Source organism: Pseudorasbora parva, chromosome 9 (genome assembly GCF_024679245.1).
Source record: "Pseudorasbora parva isolate DD20220531a chromosome 9, ASM2467924v1, whole genome shotgun sequence".
NCBI lineage: Eukaryota > Metazoa > Chordata > Actinopteri > Cypriniformes > Gobionidae > Pseudorasbora > Pseudorasbora parva.
Genome location: NC_090180.1, coordinates 9,062,956 through 9,086,427, shown reverse-complemented (window position 1 = coordinate 9,086,427; position 23,472 = coordinate 9,062,956). Strand labels below are relative to the sequence as shown.

Below are 23,472 nucleotides of genomic sequence, written 5' to 3'. Positions count from 1 at the left end.
CTCACAGAAAGGCAGTCCAGGAAAGTTCTCCATGAATGTACGTCACAATGATGATGACAGACCAGATTCCGCTGGACCTGCCGCCACCACTATTGAACGGGGAGGTGGCCATGATGCCGCACATGATTAATGTTAATGGGGATGGATCGCAACAGGTGAGCGCTACTCCGGTCGGTGCATGAATTGTTAATGTATGCTTTGAATGCAATTTATTCAGTCACTTTTTATAAATGCCTCTGCTTGATAAATACATATAAATGTATATATAAGCTACACATTCATAGACCAGGGATAAGGGATTAAGCCGGGATATATTGGAGATCCTGGCTCAATTTATCTGCTAATATACAGTTATCGTTATAGTTCTTGGTGTGAGTGTGCCTTCAGGGTATGTCTACACAACAGCAGTGTACTAAATTTTGCATACCGAAGACAAAGATAATCTGGCTTAATCTCTTATCCTAGTTTTGTGCAATAGGCCCCATGGATTTTTCAAGTTGTTTCGTACCGATGGACCTCTAAATAAGATCATCCCATTCCAACAGTGTAAAAGAAACATCATTTGCCGTATTAAATAACTGAATTCTATATTGTCATTGCACTGGATCCAAAAAACAGAAGTAAAATGTTTTAAATTAAATTTATTTGTAAAGTTCTTTTTATATTCATATATTCCAGATATTTTCATGAACTGTTAAAATATATTTCAAATATTGTTTCAAAGCAACTTTAGAAATGTATCATGCTAAGGATCATGGTGGTGAGAAGAAACCTTTGCAAACAATTTCCAACAGATTTTACAAAAGGTGTTTTTTTGGGGGGGATTTTATGAACATTTATAAAAATAAATCATGAATAACACGGCATTTAAAAGACAACAACAATATGCATGCATGTTTTATTTGTTCCTGTTAAACATGTGGCTTATCAATTGATTAAATTATAATTAATTAGAGAAAAGACACACACAGGGCTGACTCTAGCTCTTTGGTTGTCCTAGGCGAGATGGAGTTTTGCCCCCCCCCCCCCCCAAAAAAGTACTCTATTAAACACGTTAGACGCTTTATTTCCACTTTTCTAATAATTTCTCACTTTTTATTGAAAACAAATGCCTTTCCGATCTGATATGTGATGGGAAAAGGGAATAGAGCGAGTGTGGCAAAAGGTGGATTTGAACCTCTAATCGATTTGCGTCAACTTGATGACCCCTACTCATCATTCAGTCTCCTCTCCACCATAAACTGGTGTGTGGTGAGCGTTCTGGCGCAATATGGCTGCCGTCGCATCATCCAGGTGGGTGCTGCACATTGGTGGTGGTTGAGGAGATTCCCCCTTCTATGTAAAGCGCTTTGAGTGTCTAGAAAAGTGCTATATAAATGTAACAAATTATTATTATTATTATTATTACTTTACAGCCACTGTAGAGAATTTCGTGATTTCTGTAATTTTGTCTGGCCCAATCAATCTTTAAGTAGCCTAAAACACAGCATATTTGTGTTTAATGTAAATAATATAGCATCTATCGTTACTCCAGTAAAAAAAAAAAAACGAGAGGCCCTACTTTTTATTTGCTTCCGACGCCCACGTAGAGAGCGTTTGTACTTTTCATAAATAACATGCATAACGTTACGTTATCCATATTTATAACGAACTGGACTTTTGATATTTAAATGACATCCATGTAGGTTATTGTAGATTATTGTCAGTGAAGTTATGTTTGCAATACGTATAGTAATACATAGAAAACTAGCAAGTGATAGCTTAGTGACAATATTAATAATATTTATAAAATAAATATTAGTTGATAAGATTGATAATACTAAGTAATTTTATTTTGTTTGACAACTTATTGGCTGAGATAAGAAGACTAACATCTATACTGGGCTTTCTTTCGATTTTCTTCCTTTCTTTTCTTCTCTTTTTCCGTCCCTGTGCATCCGCGGGGTTTAGACGCCTCATTTTTGATGAACGCGCAAGATGATCACTTGCCTGACCCAACGCCCGAGCTAATAATCAATAATCACCATCAATTCAATCTAATAATCAGGTTGATACGTAATTAAACGTGTGGCTGAGGGGGCGCCCTATGATGATCATGTATAATAAACATTATGTTGTATTTCGCTTGTTCCGATTCGAAGCTTAATGGGAAGTAATGGGCGGCACTAGAGCGCGCTCGCGCCCCTAACACAATTGTCGCCCTAGGCAACCGCCTAGCTCGCCTATAGCAAAAACCGGCCCTGGATACACATATTCCTCTCTTCGGACCGCATGTATCCATTTAGGTTTCAGGTTTGGATCCACAGGAAACGAATGAAATGAAAGGTAAGGCTGTTTTTGGGTGGAACACGAACAGCCTGGAACACAACAGAATCCGGCTCTTTGATTCTGACATTTTTCGTATCTGTCGCTTTGACAACAGGAAGTTCTAATGCACTTCAGTGACATATTTCCGTTCGAAAAATGCGGAAGTACGTAAAAGGTCTATTCATTTTTCCTTTACAATCTCACATTTGGCTTTACAATGACCGTATTTAACCCATTTATTTAATTTTGTGTTCTGCAAATTATTTATTAAAGCATGCTGACTCAACAAATGGCATGAGTTTGGGACATGATTATCTGTCATATTTTCAGTTCCGTTTGGTGTCACTGGCACATGCAATACATCCTTCACCTTTTAAAGAGGAACATTGCAACAATAAAAGGTCATTTCAAGTTCAAGAGCAGATTTCTGTTTTTTTTTTACTGTGCTGATGGAAAAGTTCACAAGTTCATAAGTAGTTTGAGAGTAAGTGAAAAGTTGATGGAATCCCCCCCTCAAATAAAATTAAAAAAAATTCTCTCTAATTCCTAATGTGGAACAAGGCCAGAAACATCCATTTTGAGCCAGGTCAGTATTTTGGTCAATGAGGAACTTTGCAGTCCCTTTAAATTAGACATTCAAGGAGCACACTGAGCCCCTCGGGCATGCTTCACATTTCCCTCACACATCTCTCTGTAGATCTGCACTATCAGAGCGGATCAGTCTGTTCTGATCTCTTCTCCAGGTGCTGCAGATACAGCGCCCCGGCCGTGTTTTCTCCGGCCAGAGCGGAAAGAGAATCAGACCCTTGAGAGATAAAGAAAAGGGCATCTGCAGCAGATAGTGAAGGTGAAGGGAAGTGCTTTGGATTCAGCCACAATCATGTTTCTCTGCATCACTGAAAAAGATGGCACAACCTTCCCAGGCATGATGAAGTTGTCAGTATGTGTCCGGCACCCTTGATCGATTCATTGTTATATTCGACAGCCCACCTGATCTGATGCCAACCTGATATGCAAAGGTGAAATGTTTGTGTAAGATCGTGCCAGTGTTCATTTGCATTCTGGTGACTTTGCGTGTCAGGAGAGTCCTTTATCTGCATTAGGTGTGTGCTGGGAAAGGGAGGGGGTTTGAACACAAGGTTTTCCTCTGGAAAGCCGGCTTGACTCTTCAGTGCATGCCGTCGTTCCCATAGCAACAGCAGCAGCAGCAGCAGCAGCAGACAGTGTGTGTATGTGTGTGTGTGTGTGGAGGCAGGAAGTAGGTGCCCAGATCTCCAGGGCTAGAGCAGGGAGATGGGAGGTCTGCCTGACACTCCACCATAAGGGCTGCGAGGAAACCCGGGGCTCGTGCGACATGGCGGGCCAACTTTTTCACGTCTACAGGCACGTTTGCACTCTCAACAACCTGTGTGCTGAAAACATGATGGTAAGCAGCCTGGAGGAAAAGATGGCATGACGACCGGACCGCTTCGAGGGGGTTTCACAACATCTGGTTGCGTCATATTTGCTGTCTTGGCAGTTGCATTGACTGCAGTTCACTAAATGTTTCATGGATCATTTTATGGATTATGCAGTTTGAGGATTTGCAACTTTTTCTCTCTCTCTCTCTCTCTCTCTCTCGGATTGTGTTTGCCGGCAAAACTTTGGCCTTGTGTCTGAAGTTTCGAGTTAAAAGCATGTCTGATTTCCACTTGTTTTCACAGGTGATCCTTGTGCAAGTCAACCCTGGAGAAACATTCACCATCAGAGCAGAGGATGGATCCCTGCAATGCATTCAAGGTATGTTGTGCTTCCTGTCTCATGCAACAGGCTCTTCCTACCTTCTGTATCAGGAGCTAGTTTGTGGAATTGATTTGAGTTTGCATATATGCTATGTGTTCGAGGATGGTGCAAAATGTGGGATGGTGGTGTTGTTCCCTCTGTTTCTGTTTGCGTGGTGTTTTGCTAGCTAATCGAAACCATGACTGGTGTGTTATTGGATTTGGAGCTGGTGTAAGCCGATGAGAGGCCGGGCGCAGGGCCACGACTGGCATGCTTCTGAGGATATAAAAAGCAGAGTGTACAATGGCAGATTACAAACCCTCTTTGTCTCATTACCCCTCTTCTTTAACATTCAGTGTCTTTGTAGCTAATTAACGATGGACAAGATGGATTGTTTGCGCACACTGCGGTTGAGTTCTCTGAACAGCTGTGCAGATAAGGACCAGTCTCAGTAGAGAACATTAGTTTAAGAAGTTTGTAACAGAATGTACCAGAAGGAAATGTGCAGTAAAATGTTCTGTTAAAAAGGCATGAATGAGCCCCATCAGTAAGCCTGAAATATAGCTTTATCGACACCGACATTTTGGGGTTATGAACAAATTTTTGTCAGGTCAGCTTATGACGTTTACATTCAAAAACATCATAATTAATAAGTTATAGGCTATTTTCAACACTGGTTTTGGGGCTTTCTCTTTCAATGCTCAGATTTTATGGGCGTGCCGCACTGAAGACTTGGAAGTAAACGCCCACAGCTAGGATTGGATAAGATTTGCATGTTTAATGAGCTTTGGCTCCCCCGCGAGTACACGTGAGGGATTGTTTTGAATTGTGAGGGGAAATGAGTCTCACCGGAATCATTTTGTCCCACAGTTCTGGCAAAACGTCTATATCAAACAAACACAATGTTTTATCTCTAATCCACCCATGATTGATTGGAATGTTGTTTTTTATTACTTGGCCAGCCTGATCGGTGGATATAAGCGCGAACCGTGCAACACGCACGTTTGTTTTTGTGAAATGTGTGGACATTCCATAGGAGTAATGGTTTTTATACTGTACAAACATCATGAAAACACATAGCCCAAAGACGTTGGTCTTTGCGAGCCCTGGCCCATACATGTCCATGTCTGATCCCGAATTGCAATAAACCAACACCACCAAAAATAAAGTATTCTTAAGCCTTTGACAGCGTGCTAAGGTATGTTCTGTTAGACATGTACACATAATCAATATATATATATATATATATATATATATATATATATATATATATATATATATATATATATATATATATATATATATATATATATATATATATATATATATATATATATATATATATAAATCTATATACAAACATGTAGTGTCTTCCCCACATGAGCTGGATCTTTATTAAAAATAAAGTTCATCCATGCATTTATAAAATTGGAATCCGAATGAAGCTTGTGTGGCATGTTTATTGCTTAGAAGTTGGATCCTGTTTAGCTCTATGTAGGCCTATGTCATATCAGCGGCATGAGTTTGTGGACAGGGCTACAGAATCAGAACAGAATCAGATTGTTCATCTTATGTTGAGGCGGTGTTTCACCACACTCTCACGTCACAGTCTGGCACATCTCACTTTTATTCAGTAAGATGGAAAAAAAGTGAAAAATTCAACAGTTACTATAAATTAAGCAGCACCACTGTTTTCAACATTGATAATAATAAATAAAAAAATATTGAATGCCAAAATCAGGATATTCAAATAATTCCTCAAAGGATCATGTGACGCTGAGGACTAATGATGGCTGAAAATACAGCTTTGATATCAAAACAAATTGCATTTTGTTGAACATTTTCTATTTGAATACTATATTCTCTCTCTCTCTCTCTCTCTCTCTCTCTCTCTCTCTCTCTCTCTCTCTCTCTCTCTCTCTCTCTCTCTCTCTCTCTCTCTCTCTCTCTCTCTATATATATATATATATATATATATTTTTAGTCATTTTATGCGTGTGTCATTATTTTTACCCGCTGAGAACTCATGAAGAGCTCATAAAATGTTCAAAACATTCAAAACAGCAGCAGGATTTCCTCCGTTGTGCAGAAAAGAGACGGCCGTTCTGTCGTCTGTCCCTGCTAATAGTGGGAAACACAGGTCCTTTGATGACAATAACCAGGTATGCTTTTTGTGCGTTTTTTCTAGCATTTTCGAAACATGCTCGTCGGACCAGATGAGGCACTTCCTCGTTGCTCCACGTTTGGCCTCTAACGTTAACGTTACTCATTTAGGAAACACGATCTTCCGTGTCTTCAAATCAGCTGACTATGCGTCGCATCTTGTGACATTACGTCCGGTTTTTGGTCCGTTTACATGTCTTTGGTCCGTGTTGCGTTCATATATCAATCGAACCGCACCAGAGTTCGTTTGGAAGCGGACCGAGACCCATCTTTTTAGCGGTCTCGGTCCGCTTGTTTGGTGCGCACCAGGGTTCGGATGGCAGCATTCACATATGTTTAAATGAACCGCACTAAACGAGCAATCGCACCAGGGTTCGTTTTAATCGAACCAAACATGACAAGTGTGAACGCACCCTAAGATTCAGTGATGCTGAAAGACTTTTGTGAGTATGATTATTGCTTTTATACAACTGTTCTGTAAAATCAAGATGATCAATAATTATTGTGTTTAGACATCGGCAAGTCAGTTTACGTTTTTGTTTTCCACTACTAAAATGGATTCCGCCACAAAATCAAGCATTTTTTATTGTCACCGAGAAATGTGCAGGAATCCACTTCGGGTTTTGAGTTACAGTATACCTGTAAACACATCCACTCTGACTTTCAACAACCTGCTTCTCGCTGCAGGCAAAATCAGTCCCATAAGAAAACCGTCACTTAAGGTAACATAACATCGATTTCCTTGCTTAGAAGTGATCCTCAGATTGCCGAGGCATAGATGAGTGGAAATCAGGGTGGATGGGCCATTGTTTGGCTGTGAAGGGCACACTGTTGTGATAAGGGGCAGAAACAGGGCTCTGCAGGGCTTGGCAGCAACACGTGTTGACACAAGAATAAAACAACAGGTCGCAGGCCATAGCACTGGCCCTGCTCGCTTTCACAATGGGCCTTTGTGTGTTCAACAACTTTAAGTCTTCACCTGTGATTCCCCAATAGCTCTCTTTCTTGTGGCATCAATGCATTAACTTTCATCCATTGTAATCTCCGCCAGATTAAGTGTCCCTGTTGCTGCATATTTGTCAAACCAGTTCCTCCTATAAGAAAAGCATCAATGCTGTAATTAATGACTGTACTTGGCTTTAACCTCTTTCTGTAAAAGGCTAAAAACAAGAAGGAAGTACTTAGGTCAAGCCTTTCAGGTCGTGCCATTGTGTTGGAAAGAAGCACACTAGCACATCCGACGCTTAGTGAAAAGGCACGGCTTATAGCATTGCGGCGTTGAGAAAAGCAAGGAGAAAAAAAACAGCGTAACAACGAGGACAAGGTGTGGTGCACGGAGGAGAGGGGCATTTCAAACGCACATGTTTACAGAAAAGGTCACTGGGTTTAATTAGAAGTGTCGACTGAAGCAGAGGCTCTGAAGTAGCTGCTTTTTACAGAGAGGCTTCTTTGTCATTATGCAAACCTCAGAGCAGAAGCCTAGATTTAGGATTTTATATAAAGTAACCACTGTTTAGCCTGTGGACCGCTGGCAACACAGAACGCAAAGAGAAATCGTTTTTGAAAAAGCTCGAGCCAAAATCGCATTTGGAGTCAAAAGGTTTAATTTAGAGGAATAGTTCACCTAAAAATCACGATCATTCTGTCATCATTTACTTACTCTCATGTCGTTCTAAACCTCTATGACTTTCTTCAGCGGCACACAAAAAAACAAATTCAAGAAACATTTGAATTAAATTTGTCCAAATTTGAAGGGTGAAAGTCAATGTGGTCCAAAACAACAACATCAGATCCCATTGACTGTTAATAAAGACAACAAACTCAAAATATATTTTTTTGTTATATAGAATGACAGACATTTTTCAGTGAACTATCCTTTTAAATATGAGAGTTTGTGTCTTAGTCACATAATCGGACTCTATAGGCCTCTGAAAAAATGTAAGTAGGATAGTGGAAAAGTGGAAAGAGGAGGCTGTTGTGTAAGAATTTTATAATTAAGGATTCTCTGTTCTTATTGGTCGATTTCTGTCCTCCCTCATCATCATCTTGCGCTGCAAAAACAGCACGTTTTCCTCTCTTCCCACATGGAGATCCCACTCACCTCCTATTTTTGACTCACTTAGATGAATGTTGTGCTATTATTTTTAGCCTCAACTTTTTAACCCAACTTTCTTAATCTTAACCCTTTGCCTGCCAGGTGCCGTTGTTGGTCTTGCAACCGCTAGTGACTTGAAGTTTTTTGGCTGAGCGGCAGGTCATTACAGCACTCGGAGTCCTATGTTTACTGGAGTTCCAACCCGGTCCTATCGCTGCTAATTAGAGTGGAAGAGGTTGAACTGTAATCTTTGTCTTGTTTAAACAAGGTGACCTTTTTCTTTTTGCAGGGGACTGCTTAACAATTCGCAGTCCTTTCTCAGCAGTAAGGCCGATTCGTGCTGCTTTCCCACACTTTTGCAAATGGAGGGCAGCCCTGCTGTTTGAGTTCAGTCTGTCCTGGGTTGGTTGTTGTCTGTTTTGTGTTTCTGTTTACACCCCCCCCCCCTTTTTTTTTTTTGGTTTGTTCCGAGGTCAGGGCAGTTATGTTATCTCCAGCATTTCCCCACTGAGGAGGAGCTCAGTTGTGTTTTGACTAACCTAACAGTGAGATGGTGTTTATGAAGGCCTACCGGGCCATGGGCAGATAAAGAGAGAGTTTGGTGGTTAACTGGGGACACTTGAGTGAGTGACTGGATTTCCATTTGAAGAGGGTATCCATCCATCCGTGAGCACTTCCTGTTTGTCATTTATTCAAGGGCCAGTCAATGATCATCAAGCCATTTTTATGCTTTTAGACAACCATGAAGCATTTTCATTTGTTTTCCTCATTTCCTCAGTATCTGCTGATATGTTTTTCCTCTTCTTCCCATAACCAGGGTGTGAATTACACAATAGCCTTGGGGGTCAGAGGGAGGGGGGTTGTTAGATTCTCAATACCACCAGGAAATGACTTGGGTATCCTTGAGCAAGGCACCAAACCTCAAACGCTACCCAGGTGCTGCAGCAAAATGACTGCCCGCTGCTATGGTTGTGTGTGTCCGTGGTTTACTGTGTGTGTGTGTGTGGTTACTACTCACTGCTCCTAATGTGTTTGGCTGGGTTAAATGAAGAGGATGGGTTACCATACTTGGCCTTCACATCATGTCACTTTCACACTCAATAAATTTAGGACATTGCTGGATTTTATCGAATTATACCTGATTGGGTGGTAAAATTTGGGTGTAACCAGGTAAACATTATCTAATACCCTATGTGTGGCCTAAGTGAGATAATCAGAAAAGCAAATTTGTGTCATATGTGTAGAAAGTTGTATATGTTGCTTGCTTGTCACCGAAGCAACTTTTTCCGTAACCTGCTCACTAGCGCCTCTAAACTTAAGTGTTAACAGTATCTTGTTGTACTCTAGAGTACCTTATTATTGTACATGGGACAACTGTACATGCGTAAAATGATAATAAGTTGGGGGCATAACGCATCTCATCAATTATGAACATAAAAGCACTAGTACGCATTGATTTTGCAGTGCTTTCTTGGCAGTTGAATTAAGATTTTACAGTTGAATAAGCTTGCAAGTCCTCTTCAGTCCAACTTAATGAAATTACATAAAAAGTCCCAGTGTCTGTGTCTGTACTGTGAGTATGTTTGTGTAATTAAATGTGTTTTATTGTTTCTGCTTTGAGGAGCCATGGAGAAATGCTTCTCTGGTGTAATTACAGCTTTTGCTGAGAGCACATTATTCTCATCTGCACACCGTAATTTAGCAATGATGCACGGCAAAAGCGTTGTCAGCAAGCGCTGAATCTGATTTTCTGCACAGCGCGCACCAAAAAGATTTCATTTATGCCTCAGAAAGCATATCGAAATTAAACATGCTGAATGAATTTGTCAGGAGCCCAAGGGAGTCGATGTTGTCCAGAAAAAGAAAAATGAGCAAGAAAGACATGTTGCTTTCTCTGACCGAAAGAGGACAAAAGTGTTCTTGTCCTTGCCATCGGACTGTATCTACAGTGACTGAAGGTCATTAGCTATCTTTAGAAAAGCCCCATGAATGCCTATTGTGGCGTGAAGTGAGTGACTTTCTCAGCTTACCGTACTTCCACAAAGCACCGAGACAGAGAGGCAGACATTTCGTGCCACAGGCTCCACTGAGTAGGAATGGACTCGAGTACCTGGGTAACAGCAATGTGCTTGGTTGATTTACAGTGTCTGTTGAGTGCTCAAGTAGTAGAAATATGTAAAATACACACCCCTTTACATCTAAAGAAGCGCAACCCATAAGAGCAATCGCTTTTCCCACTTACTTCACCAACTGCAGTCATTTCGTCATTGATTAATGATCTTACTAACAAGTCAGTGTGCTTATTATTGCACTCCTCTAATACAAATCGAAGGGTAATGGGCAGATACAATACAGAATCCATACTGTAGCCCTGAAGACAGCTTTCCTGTCTCCTACAGAGGTTTTACAGAGGTGAAAGTGTGTTACCGTTTCTCCTTTAGGGTTTATTTATCTATGTCCACAAAGCAGCTGGGCTTCTATTTATGTTTGGGAGGCTGGTCGCCTGAGAGACAGGTCTAGCGGTATAATAGGTCAGCTGGAGAAGACACTCAGGTGATGTGTGATCGCATGTGTTGATGAAGTGTAACACTCTGAAGGAACCCAGAAAAAGAGCCAGTTATGATTATTAACTCTTTCCCGCTCATTGATCGAAATTCCCATAATTTATAATGTAATTTTATATTCTGAGAGTAATGAAAAAAACTTGCGAGGAAAGAATTAAAAAGAATAATCCAAGTTCAGTGCAAGCTCTATTAACAGGATTTGTAGCTATATTATTATAATTATTAGACATTTGTTTCCATAACACTTCACAGCTCAAAAAATGTCTTAACAATATATATTACATTGTTTAGTTTATTTCCATTTTAACTTTAACTGTAACCACATCTTAGAAAAGAACTGAGGGACAAGTTGAACCCTGAACAATCCTTCTAAAGCAAATGGAAGCAAGTCATTTAGTAGTCATTTTTATAAGTATGTTATAGTACACTTATAGGTTACTAAAGGGTGAATCCCCCCTCCGGAGAAACATGGGTTAAGTGCTTTGCTCAAAGGCACAATGATGATCGCTCCTTGTGAATATCGACCCAGCTACCTTTTAGTTATCAGCCCTGAGCTTTTGAATGTTTTATGTAAGTACATTTAAAAACATTAAAAGCACTTGAGGGGAGAAATGACTCATTTCAGTTGGAGCTGTGAAATATATGAATGATTTGTTTTCCAGAAGGCAAAGGCGAATGTGCATATTTGAGTTTGCTTTGCTGGATGGTGACCACCAGAGCTCCAGCAGATCCCAGAGACCTGGATTACACACACAATTCAAAAATTTGAGTTCTGTATGTTTAAGTGCAAGCATGAATTTTTTTTGTTAATGTCTACATATACAATTGAACATTAAGTTCAATTTAAATAATAAAGTCAATAATTGTATACCTTAAAACTCATCTAATCACCAAAATGACGTTTTTTTCCTGTAAATAATCATTTTTATTTCTGCCCTTAAATAAGCTTGAATGTAACTCTGCATCCTTGTTTCATTTAGTATATACGGAACCATGAATATGCAAATTAGTCCCGTCGCCACTCACTCGCATAAGCGCAGAGATTCCCTCGCTTAACTTTTTTTAAGTTACTTTTAAGTTACTGTACTAAACGCTGCACAATGGCATTGCTCTTTATTAATGTCAGACACACAACGATAATTCATATGATTAGCCTTTTGATTTTCTATGTTATCAAACAGCTAATAATATGTTGCTAATGTTACCCAAACCATGTTTCCGTTCACCATCTCAGTCTGCCTTCTAAAAATCTGAATCTTAGAAACGCTTTGAACGTCATAAAACATCAGTAGAGAAAAGCATGTTATTCATCATAACATCGTAATATACGTCATCATAATTCACCCGCTATATTGATAAATATACATCATTTTTCATATCAACAGAAAAAATATACCTAAATACCTGGCTTCTTTTGAGGCTCCCCTTCACAGCATAGTAATGAATAATCCCCAATGGTGTTGACTTATGAATTAAGCATATTAAAAACACCACAGAGACACATCATTTCCACCACAGGGGGTCTTGAACATGATTTGACAATGAACAATAGTACCAATAGTAGTAATAGTAATATTTTTAACTTTAGTGTTGACTTAGAAAAATAAATGCTCTAAAAAAGTTGTTTATTGTTATTTCACGCCAACTAATACATTAATGGGTTAGTTCCCCCAAAAATGAAAATTCTGTCATTAATTACTTACCCTAATGTCATTCGACACCCGTAAGATGTTCATCTTCGGAACACAAATGAAGATATTTTTGTTGAAATCCGATGGCTCAGACAGGCCTTCATTGACACCAATGTCATTTCCTCTCTCAAGACCCATAAAAGGCACTAAAGACGTCGTTACAAAGCGCATCTCACTACAGGGCTCTCAAATCATTTTATGAAGCGGCGAGAAGTATTGTGCGGAAAAAACAACTGTGTTCTGAAGATGAACGGAGGTCTAACGATATTAGGGTAAGTAACTAATGACAGAATTTTCATTTTTGGGTGAACTAACCCTTTAATTGAGCAGTTATGTAAAGTGTTCAATCCTAGAAAGGGAGATGGATATGCCATCTAGAGACATGATCTCAGATCTCATTTTCTTAGGTCTGATAAAGATCCGGAATAAACAAGGAGAAACGTTTGGCACATGTATTTGATAACTTCAATTTCCGACCAAAAAGGCCTGTTTGACCCAATGATGGCTCATGGAGAAAAGCAGATTCCCTGAGAGAGATCAAGGGCAGGGGAATTGACAGAATTCCTCCTGTCTACTGGCCCAAGCTCAAGCGAGGAGAACAGGGTGGGGTGAGAGGGTTCATTTGGACAGGGCCCGGTGACTGTGGCCAGAGAGGCACGGCCCGAGACGATTTGCCCGGCTTATTCCAGATGTGCCTCACAGGCTTGGCAGAAGATTAAAGCTCTGCTGCCCATTCCTCAGACACACCCTCTCAGAGCTGAGCGAGGGAGAAGAAGGGAAAGAGTGTGAACACATCAGGTCTATGGCCTCTTTAGATCTTTGCACTTTCAGCACAATGTAACCTAAATATGTTCCCTGCGGATCATTCCAATATCATAACCAAATATTGGAGTACAGGAGTTCAGGACCAAACCCTACATGGAAACTAGATTTCATCAGGAAAGAATGTGAGGTCCAGTGCGTTTTTAGTTGTGTCTTGGTATGGTATCAGGGTAGTGGGTGTGATGAAGATCAGAATGCACGTCTGGAAGTGCCTTCCTGTGCTTGTGACCTGAACTTTTAGGTCCTTTCAGCAACAAAAGGAGTTTGTAAGAGTGTGGCAAAAGCTAGGTTTAGTTTTGTTCTTTTGTGAAATATCCTTTAAATGTCATCAATATTTAATGTCATATTTGTAATTTTTTAGTCAATATATTTTCAAATAAATTACTCTTCTTCTTCTTGAGCAGCAATTCATCATATTAGAAGGAAATAATGGCTACTGAAAATGTAGCTTTGCCATCACAGGAATAAATTACATAATATTTTCACAATGTTATGTAATAGTATTAAACTGTTTTTACTCTATTTTGATTAAATGACAAATGCAGGTTGACAGGAGTGTAAAATTAATTTAGCCATTTTATGACATGTTATGTAATAATTTGAACATTTATCAATGTATCTAAATGTAACAATTTCCTAAAATATTACAAATATACTTTTGTACTACAATGCTGTAAATTCTTTATGCTGTAGTTATTTATTGTCTGTTTAAATGACAGTGTATTGACAACGTAACCTGCACATTCTGAGTAGCGAGTAACTTAATAGTTCATTTGTGCATTATTTTGTGTAGATGCAAGATGTTTCTTGTGTGTGTGTGTGTGTGTGTGTGTGTGTGTGTGTGTGTGTGTGTGTGTGTGTGTGTGTGTGTGTGTGTGCCCTTGTTTATATTACATTGTGGATAGTAAGGATAAGGATAGTAAAACCTGAGATTACCTACATTGTGGGAACCAGCCAGCGGTCCCCACTTTTCAAAAGGCTTATAAATCATACAGGAAGAGTTTTTTTTTTTGAGAAAGTAAAAATGCAGAATGTTTCCTGTGAGGGGTAGGTATAGGGGCAGGGGCAGTGTAGGGGGATAGAAAATACAGTTTGTACGATATACAAACTGTTTGTCTATGGAGAGTCCCCACAAAGATAGTGAACCAGATGTGTGTGTGTGTGTGTGTGTGTGTGTGTGTGTGTGTGTGTGTGTGTGTGTGTGTGTGTGTGTGTGTGTGTGTGTGTGTGTGTGTGTGTGTGTGTGTGTGTGTCTGATTATTTAGTTACCTGGGTGCTTTTTATTTCTCGTATGTTTGTAATTAAAATTGTTTCATTATTAGTAGCATGATGTACTTTTTAGGTCTCGTTCGTCAATGGATGACAATGTCAGAGGGAGTTGCAGTAACAGTAACATTTTTGTCAACATGGTTGCGTGACCGTGCATAATTTGCGCAATCCCATGTTTTTTGTTTTTTTCCTCTTCGTTTTGATGCATCATTCTCATTTGAATCATGTTTAGGTAGTGCTCTCTGACATCCTTAGTGTAGTGCCTTCCAGGTTTCCAGTGAAGTCTTAGTAAGGATTAGTCAGTTTTTAACATGATTCTGAATGTCAAATGTCTGAGACGATGCACCTTTTCTTACTCATTTTCTCCTTCTCAGAATCTTAAGATCTGTCTAAAAGGTTTAAGAGGCCAGATGTGGCTCTTCCAAGAACGATTGCTAATGTTCCTCTAAACTAAAAGGGTTTCTCGAGTCTGTCAGCAACTTGCTCCACCTTTTCCTCAGCTTTCTCCTCCCCTCGGCTTCCCCTCAGCCAGACGCTTGCGTCCCGTCTTCTGTTTTTAATCTCTCCTCACGCCTTTCTGCATTCTCACTGTCTCACTGGGAGTCTAGTCCTCCTTCTACAGTAATATTCGTTTGCTCACTCATCTCTCTCTCTCTCTCTCTCTCTCTCTCTCTCTCTCTCTCTCTCTCTCTCTCTCTCGTTCTCTCTCTCTCCGTAGGCAGTCTGCTCCAGACAGCTTGAGTGCGACCTGGCAGCAGTTTTGTTTCCTGCTGACGTGGCTCTGCTATATCAGGGCTGCTGAAATCCCTCTCCCTCTCTGTCTACCTCCCTCTATCTCCTTTACTTTCTGCTTCAGTGGCTGGCAGTCTGTACTTTACACTCACAAAAAAAAGTCCCACAGACCTTTAATACTAATAAGTCGGGCTACTTTCATTTGGATCTCGTTCGTTCCTCCTCGGTGGCGTATACGAGTTGAGTATGGTTGGTGTGGTGCTGTGCCATGTCTGTCCCGACCCGCTCTGCTCCAGCTGAGGAGTCTGTGGTCTGTACCGGAGCCAGCGATAGACATGGCTCTCTGAAACATTCTGCTGATGTGGAGTCTTCTGCGTGGAGAAAGGCCGTTTAAAGGGATAGTTCACCCAAAAATTAAGTTTTCACATAATCTGCTCGTTCTCGTGTTGTTTTTTTCGTTTTGTTTCCACTATGTAGTATTTTTGCAGTAAAATATCCAAAAACCACTAGGCCAGTTGAGTACATTGTGAGAAAATTTCTATTTTAACTAAGGACTGGGACGTCATATCTGCGCTACCCTCGGTTTCGGGTTTTATTTGGCAGGAGCGCTTTACTCTTAGCAGTGTGAACAAGTGAACGCACGGAGTAACGTCATAACATCATTTTCAACACACAATTAATTGTATCTAATATGATAAACAGAGCTGCATTACTTCATAATCATATCCGGAAGAGCGGATCAGTGCAGGTGCCCGGCGACTGTGTCCCGTCCCGTCATATTAAAACTCACGGTGTTCCCGAGCCGTGTGTTTGTAAAACAATCGCTCCAGCAGCCGTGCTCAGCTCCACAACACTCAGTCCTGCTATGCATCACACTACGGTAATGTTAATAACTGCATGCATGAACATGATTTCTGCCCGAGTCCTATTTTCCACCGGCTGTGAGATGAAGACCACATGTCCCAAGATGCTGCGCTCAAACTTTGCGTCATCAAACTACGCATTTGTTTTGAATAGGCGCCCTCCAGTGGACGGAAAGTTGCATAGTGCACCTTTAAGTGAGTGGACTGACAGCAAATATAATCTTTAAAAACACTCATTTAATAACACCGTTAAATGTAATCTAAACTAAATCTCAAAATTAATGTTTTTTTCATACTGTAATGAAATAATGAATTTCATACTTTTTTCGTACTGTAATGCCTAAATTCACTTGTAGCATCTAAATCAATCAATCTTATTTTTAATACTGTGCGTGTGTGTGTGTGTGTGTGTGTGTGTGTGTGTGTGTGTGTGTGTGTGTGTGTGTGTGTGTGTGTGTGTGTGTGTGTGTGTGTGTGTGTGTGTGTGTGTGTGTGTGTGTGTGTGTGTATACCGTATGTATGTTTTTGTTTAATAATATATAATATTTTAATATTGGTCATTTAGCAGCCTTATTATAAAAATTATTATTATTGTATTGACCAAAAAATGTGCAATTATTGTGATGTCATCATGGTTATATTCATTGATAAATTCAATGAAAAATTTCTTTTAGTGATGTTAGTGGTGCAGACATGACACATCTGGGCTGAGAAGGTATTCTGAATCACTGAATGTGATATCTCACCTTTTACCCTTGCTCTCTTTTGGGCATTCACAATACTTTAAACATGCAATACTTTTATTGTTAAAGCCACGTTTTAAGGCGATATTTCCAGTGAAGTTTTAGGGGAACTATCCCTTTAAGCAGCTTTATAGGCTCCCACCTCCCACCTCGTGGATATGGTAAAAGAGGACGAAAGCGCAGCAGGAGCTTTTTCTCTAGGTCTTGTAGGACTTCCTCTTGTAGGTCTTCAGCTAATGATAATCTGCAGTTCGAGAGTAGGACATTGTTATCTCCTTGTATCCTCCTTAGCATGTAGGCAGGTCATAATAGTACAAGTGAAGATAACACTCTTCACACTGTCCCAGTGTGTCTGTGATGATTTGTGGCTGAGTACTTTGTATGTACATCTTTGTTGTCTATTGATGAGAGATGTCTTTATGCGTCTAATTTCAACACTGCTAGTGTCAAAATGCTATTGCATTTAATGAGGCCAAAAGCAAATAAAACAGAAGAGGATGCCCAGGGCATAGCACACACCATGTTCATATGCAGCCTCCCCCTAAAAGATCTCCTCTAATCATTCCCTAGGAGCCACAGGCTCCAACCTAACGGTTCCTCTCATGTTAATGGAACCCATTAACTTGGTTGTTAGAGTCAGTAACATCCTCATAACTATGTGTGTGTGTGTGTCTGTCTTGTGTTAAAGGACTGACTGGTCTTAGTATGGCAAAAATAAGTAGCGCTATACTGGAATATAAAAGAAAATTTTATTTTATTTTTTAAGTAACTGCTGCCAGCTGTACTTTCTTTCAGAGCATGCTAACTGAAATGGAACCTCATATTACCAGAATGCATTGCGACTGACTAAATTGAAACTTTTTTAATGCAAATTTTGTCATTGTGTTTGGCACCCACTAGCTTAGATAGATAACGGTAAAACTAACATAGTCATGCTAAAAGCCAAAACAACTTTTAGTACATTTTTAGGGGGACTTGTTAGCAAACACACAAATATTGAAATAGTCAGTTTTTAATAAAATTGAACTGATTTTGATACTTTTTAGTTTAGTAGTCTAATACAGTCACTGTTCTTCTCTACGCCGATCGAATGGTCCAACAAGCTCTGCTTTGCAAAAGCGTTTGTTTCTTTTATCTGGTTCTTCTGACTGGAGATAGCAGATTAGGGAGAAGAATGTGAGGCCTGAGTCTGATAGCACCGTGAGGGACTGTGAATTTCAGCTATGGGAAGCATGGGCTTATCCTCACTCTTAAGCCTGGAAGGCATTCAGGCATTCTTTCCCTTGTCCTTTCAGAGAAAGTTCAGCTAGACTTTGAGCCTAACAAGGCCAGACTCAGGATAGATACTCTGCACACACGTTTGGTCTTGAGTCTTCAGCGGTGTCAGCTGCAGTTTGCTAGCATGGTGATCTGACCAACATCCCATTATTGTTGGTATGTGTCAAAATATTTCTGTTTATTTTTGTTTGTTCCATTAGATTAGTCTTCCACATAGACAGCTACTCTGTTCTGCTCATCTGCTCATTTGAGATTAATTTAGTATCCCCCATCACAAGCCTGCAAATTAGGCATCTTTCATATCTGCGTCAAGATTACTCCTGTCTTTCTCCTTATTTTACACACGCATACACTCATACTCCACCATTTTCTTCAGTTTTCTCGTAGAAGCTTAAATCCTTTTTTTAGGTGCTCGGGAATGGCTGGATGGAGCTCCTGGCCTGATTCTTTGATGTTCGCTCACAAATGTCTGGGTTTGTAGAGCTGGCGGGGCTTGGCTGATGTTAAAGACTGAGGTGAGGTGAAGGTGCTGTGGGGGAAACCGAGCTGGATGCATGACTCTCTGAGATTTGAAGGATAAGGACCTTGTGTGAGTTTCCACAACAGCCCTCTGCCAGACGTGCATCCCTGGGGCTAAACCGCTTTTACACATGGTGAGAAGAGGATGAAGGAGGAAAGATGAAGGAAGCGATAGCCACAGAGCACATGGTGCTCATTTACTCTCACAGAAATATTGCATTCTGATGCGAGGGGCCGGACTCGTCCGCACTTGGGCTGATGGGAGTTTTCATAAGTACAGCAATCACTTAGCTAAGATGAAAATATTTATCCAGAACAGTGTTACTGTTACAATAGGCAATGCCTTTCAGACGGAGTGAGTATTGTAACTGTATTTCTGTGAAGGGGTGTAAGGAGAGCTGTGCAGGTTTAGCACATCTATTGTACATCTTGATCTGGGCACCTGTCTGTTTTTGTCAGTTCTTTAAAGAGGATGAATTAAAATAATAGTGACCCGAAAATTTCAATTCTGTTTGTTCTAGAGTTTGGTTCCAAAAAAATAGAGTTCCCGCCAAAAAATCTTTATTGGATCTGGCCAGTATTGATTGGAAGTGGTAAACAGTTTTGTTTTGGACTCCTCTGACTTTATTTACTTAGAATGGATGCATTAAAGGGTTAGTTCACCCAAAAATGAAATTTCTTTCATCAATGACTCACCCTAATGTTGTTCCACACCCGTAAGATCTCCGTTCATCATCAGAACACAGTTTAAGATATTTTAGATTTAGTCCGAGGGCTTTCTGTCATTTGAATGTAAGTGTATGCCCACTTCCTGTCCACGTCCAGAAGGTAATGAAAACATCATCAAAGTAGTCCATATGTAACATCAGTTGGTTAGTTAGACTCTTTTGAAGCGTTGACAATACATTTTGGTCCAAAAATAACAAAAAACATGACTATTCAGCATTGTCTTCTCTTCCGTGTTCCTCAAATAAAGAATCAAACGGTCATGAATCATGATTCGGATCGCGTGTCAAACTGGCAAACTGCTTAAATCACGTGACATTGGCGATATGAATCACGAATCAATCTGCTGATTCACGACCATTTAAAACATTATTTGAGGTTTGAAAACAAACGCGGAAGAAAAGACAACGCTGAATAAAGTCGTATTTTTTGGACCAAAATGTATTGTCGACACTTCAAAAGAGTCTAACTAACCAACTGATGTTACATATGGACTACTTTGATGATGTTTTCATTACCTTCTGGACGTGGACAGGAAGTGGGCATACACTTACATTCAAAGGACAGAAAGGCCACGGACTAAATATAAATATCTTAAACTGTGTTCTGAAGATGAACGGAGGTCTTACGGGTGTGGAAAGACATTAGGGTGAGTCAGGGGCGTAGCCATCTTTTCAGAAGTGAGGGGGACAGAAATGTCGTAATGACATTTTTTTTTTTGGACCAATATAATTTATCGCATCTCTTGCTTTTAATTGGGCAAGATATCAAATACACTGCTGAACAATAACCATTAATTAATATCTATAATGTTATTCTCCTATTTTTTATGCCAATTTTATGATTGGTTTATATACTACAAACACTTCTGCATTAAGACTTTGCAGATTTTATGCAATGTAAAAAAAAAAAAGTATTCTAATGTAAACCATGCTGTTCTCTATGTGAAGATATAGTAAAGTGTAATTTATTCCTGTGATCAAAGCTGAATTTATCATCATTACTCCAGTCTTCAGTGTCACATGATCCTTCACTAATCATTCTCATATGAGGATCTGATGATCAACACACATTTATGATTATTATCAGTTATGCTGCTCATGGTGATGCTTAATTTTTGTGGAAACCATCTAAACATTTGTGGTAAAATTAAAAAAAGAGCTAAATTAATACTTTTATTGATCAGACATGCATTAAATTGATCACAAGTGATATTTTTAATATTACAAATTAGATAATAATTGATTTAATAAATGCAAATAAATGCTGTCCATTGAACTTTCTATTCAAAAAATTATATTCAAAAATTTTATAGAATCCTGAAAAATAACATGTAGGCTATCATGGTTTCCACAACATTTTTAAGCTGCACAACTGTTTTCAACACAGATAATAATCATAAATGTTTCTTGATTATGAAATCCTCATATGAGAATAATTAGTGAAGGATCATGTGACACTGAAGACGTAGTGACGTGTAGTAGTCACTGAAGACTACTTTTAGAAGTAATGATGATAAATACAGCTTTGATCACAGGAATAAATGACTATATATTCACATAGGAAAAAAGCTGTTTTAATTTGTAATAATGTTTCAAAATATTACTTGTTTAACTATTTTTCATTACATAAATGCAGCTTTGGTGAGCAGAAGATACTAAACATTAATCACATGATAGCCTACTTTATTGTCAATAAATAGCCTACATCGAGATGACTTGAAAAACACACATAAAGCATATATTGTCGCAATCGTCTGATTGTCGTCGTCACGTTTAATCTCTCATAATGATTGTTTTCCTTCAGCAGCGTGCCTGGGTATTACGAATCCACTATTGGACTTTCTATGTGAGCGCCCTCCTCATATTAGGAATCGAAAAAAATTACAGGTCATGCATAGATTATTTTTTGTCTCTGAATTTAAATCTTGATGTATTCACATTGGTTTCTATGTAAATACACTTGCCCGTGACCTCAAGAAGCGCGCTATAAACCGAGGTTAGAGAAGGCTGTTTTTAGTGTCCCTGTTAACTTGGCCGTCGCCGCGCAGGGTAACGCCGGATCGAATCCCGCTCGGAGCGGGTCGACTAGGATCGGTGAGACCCAGTGCGGGGGACGAAACGGGGGTGCGGGGGACGAAAATACATTTTATTAAAAGTGAGGGGGACATGTCCCCCGCGTCCCCCGCGTAATCTACGCCCATGGGGTGAGTCATTAATGAAAGAAATTTCATTTTTGGGTGAACTAACCCTTTAACTCATTCATGAATTTTGCGAAATGTGACTGTTAGTAAATGCTGGTCTTTTCAACTTTCTATTCATCAAAGAATCAATCACAAGTATATCACAGATTCCTCCAAAAAATGTGACACTGAAGAGCGGAGTAATAATAAGTAAAAAACAACCTAGGTCGTATTCAAACACCTGCGTTATCACCATGGATTAAGCAAATGTGTTACTCGTTAAAGAAACACAGCAACTTTTTTGGACTTTAGCTTATTCACCGTATCCCCCAAAGTTAGATAAGTCCAGACATACCATTCTCATCTCCGTGCGTGCCATAACTCTGTCTGATGCACCCACTGCTAGCCTAGCTTAGCACAAAGACTGGAGGTAAAAGGCTCCATCTAGTCTACTGCTCAATAAGTGACAAAATAATAATTTGGGAGTTAGAATGTTGGAGTTCCTGGAATCGATATGGCCAGGAACTATACTCTCATTCCTGCGTAATAATCTGGGAGCTTTTCTGCCGTTCCATTGGTGCAATGGCGCAATGAATGCAAGCAGATTGTCACGTTAGCATATTTTCAGCTGCTGCATAATAGGAATTGACAAATAATTTACTGTCCACTGACTTAGTTTTAAAGCTATTTCTCATAATTTTTTTATATATAACAACTGAAATGTTGATTTTTTTTGTTTAGTTATTGCTATTAAAAATGTGATGTTTAACCGAAATAAGGTGAAGGTGGAGCTTGACAGGAATCAAACATTAGAATGGGGTGCGTTCTACAAAATGTTTGGAAACCACTGCTTTAAGCCATAGCTCCGAGAATTAAAAAAAAATGCATTGAAAGCAGAAATCCATTTTGGCTCAGTTTCTGCATCAGACACCAAGACTTCTCTGGCTGCAAGAGCCCTTGAGCTCGTTTTCACTATTGGTTACGTTTTTAAAAGCCAGTTCTCAAGGCCAAAATTGACAAAAACCTTCCTGGACACCGTAGTTCTGTTTTGTTTACAGGATATTGGGGGAGGAACAGTATCCAGGGGAACTAATGAGGAGAAGTGTGAGAGCGGACTATTTTCAGAGAGCTTATCTGAAGGGCAGAGCAGGACATGGTGTAGTCTCAACCCCTGCATTCCTGTCACATGATCTCAGGCCGCGTCCTCCGCATCCACGCACTGACTACACTTACAGAAGACGCCGAGAGGATGCAGCTTATGTGTGTGTTATATTTAAACGTCATCGCTGGCTGCAGGTGTGTGTAACTGGGGCGATGAATGTGTAGAGAGTGAGACGGCTGCAGTAAACACAGCTGTTGAAACACACAGCGCTAGCTGGCCTTCCCTTCCCAAAATCCAGCTCTCACTATCCCGACATAGAACTTTTATAAGGCTAGTTTGCAGTGCTTCTCCTGACCGTTGGATTGTTGGATTGTAATCGTTACCCTTTTGGCTCAATGATTCCGGTTTCTTAGTGATTCCCTTAGTATATCTTTTATTGATTATTTGGGGGAGAATAGAAAATATTTTGAAAGTAATTCAGATTGCATTTATTGATCTTTAGCAGCATTTTGAAAACATAAGTGGCAACCATTAATCGTGATTACAGCTCGAAGGGGGCACTCCATCCAACCTGGGCTTCATCTGCAGTATATCAGTTGTATATGATCACAATGCACACTTTAGCTCCATGCAAATTTTACAGTGATTCTATCAC

General features: G+C 39.7%; 1 protein-coding gene across 3 annotated transcripts in view; it reads left to right on the top strand.

The window, feature by feature from the left end:
- fndc3ba (fibronectin type III domain containing 3Ba) overlaps nucleotides 1-23,472 on the top strand; it is a 151,973-nt gene that overhangs the window by 35,203 nt on the left and 93,298 nt on the right. For 2 of the 3 annotated variants that reach the window (XM_067453745.1, XM_067453747.1), the window contains exons 2-3: nucleotides 8-155; nucleotides 4,011-4,086. In XM_067453745.1, coding sequence (XP_067309846.1) covers nucleotides 36-155; nucleotides 4,011-4,086 — 196 coding nt within the window. In that variant the 5' untranslated portion in view covers nucleotides 8-35. Of the gene's footprint in view, nucleotides 1-7; nucleotides 156-3,604; nucleotides 3,734-4,010; nucleotides 4,087-23,472 lie in introns of those variants that run through there. The other variant, XM_067453748.1, reaches the window with a different exon arrangement.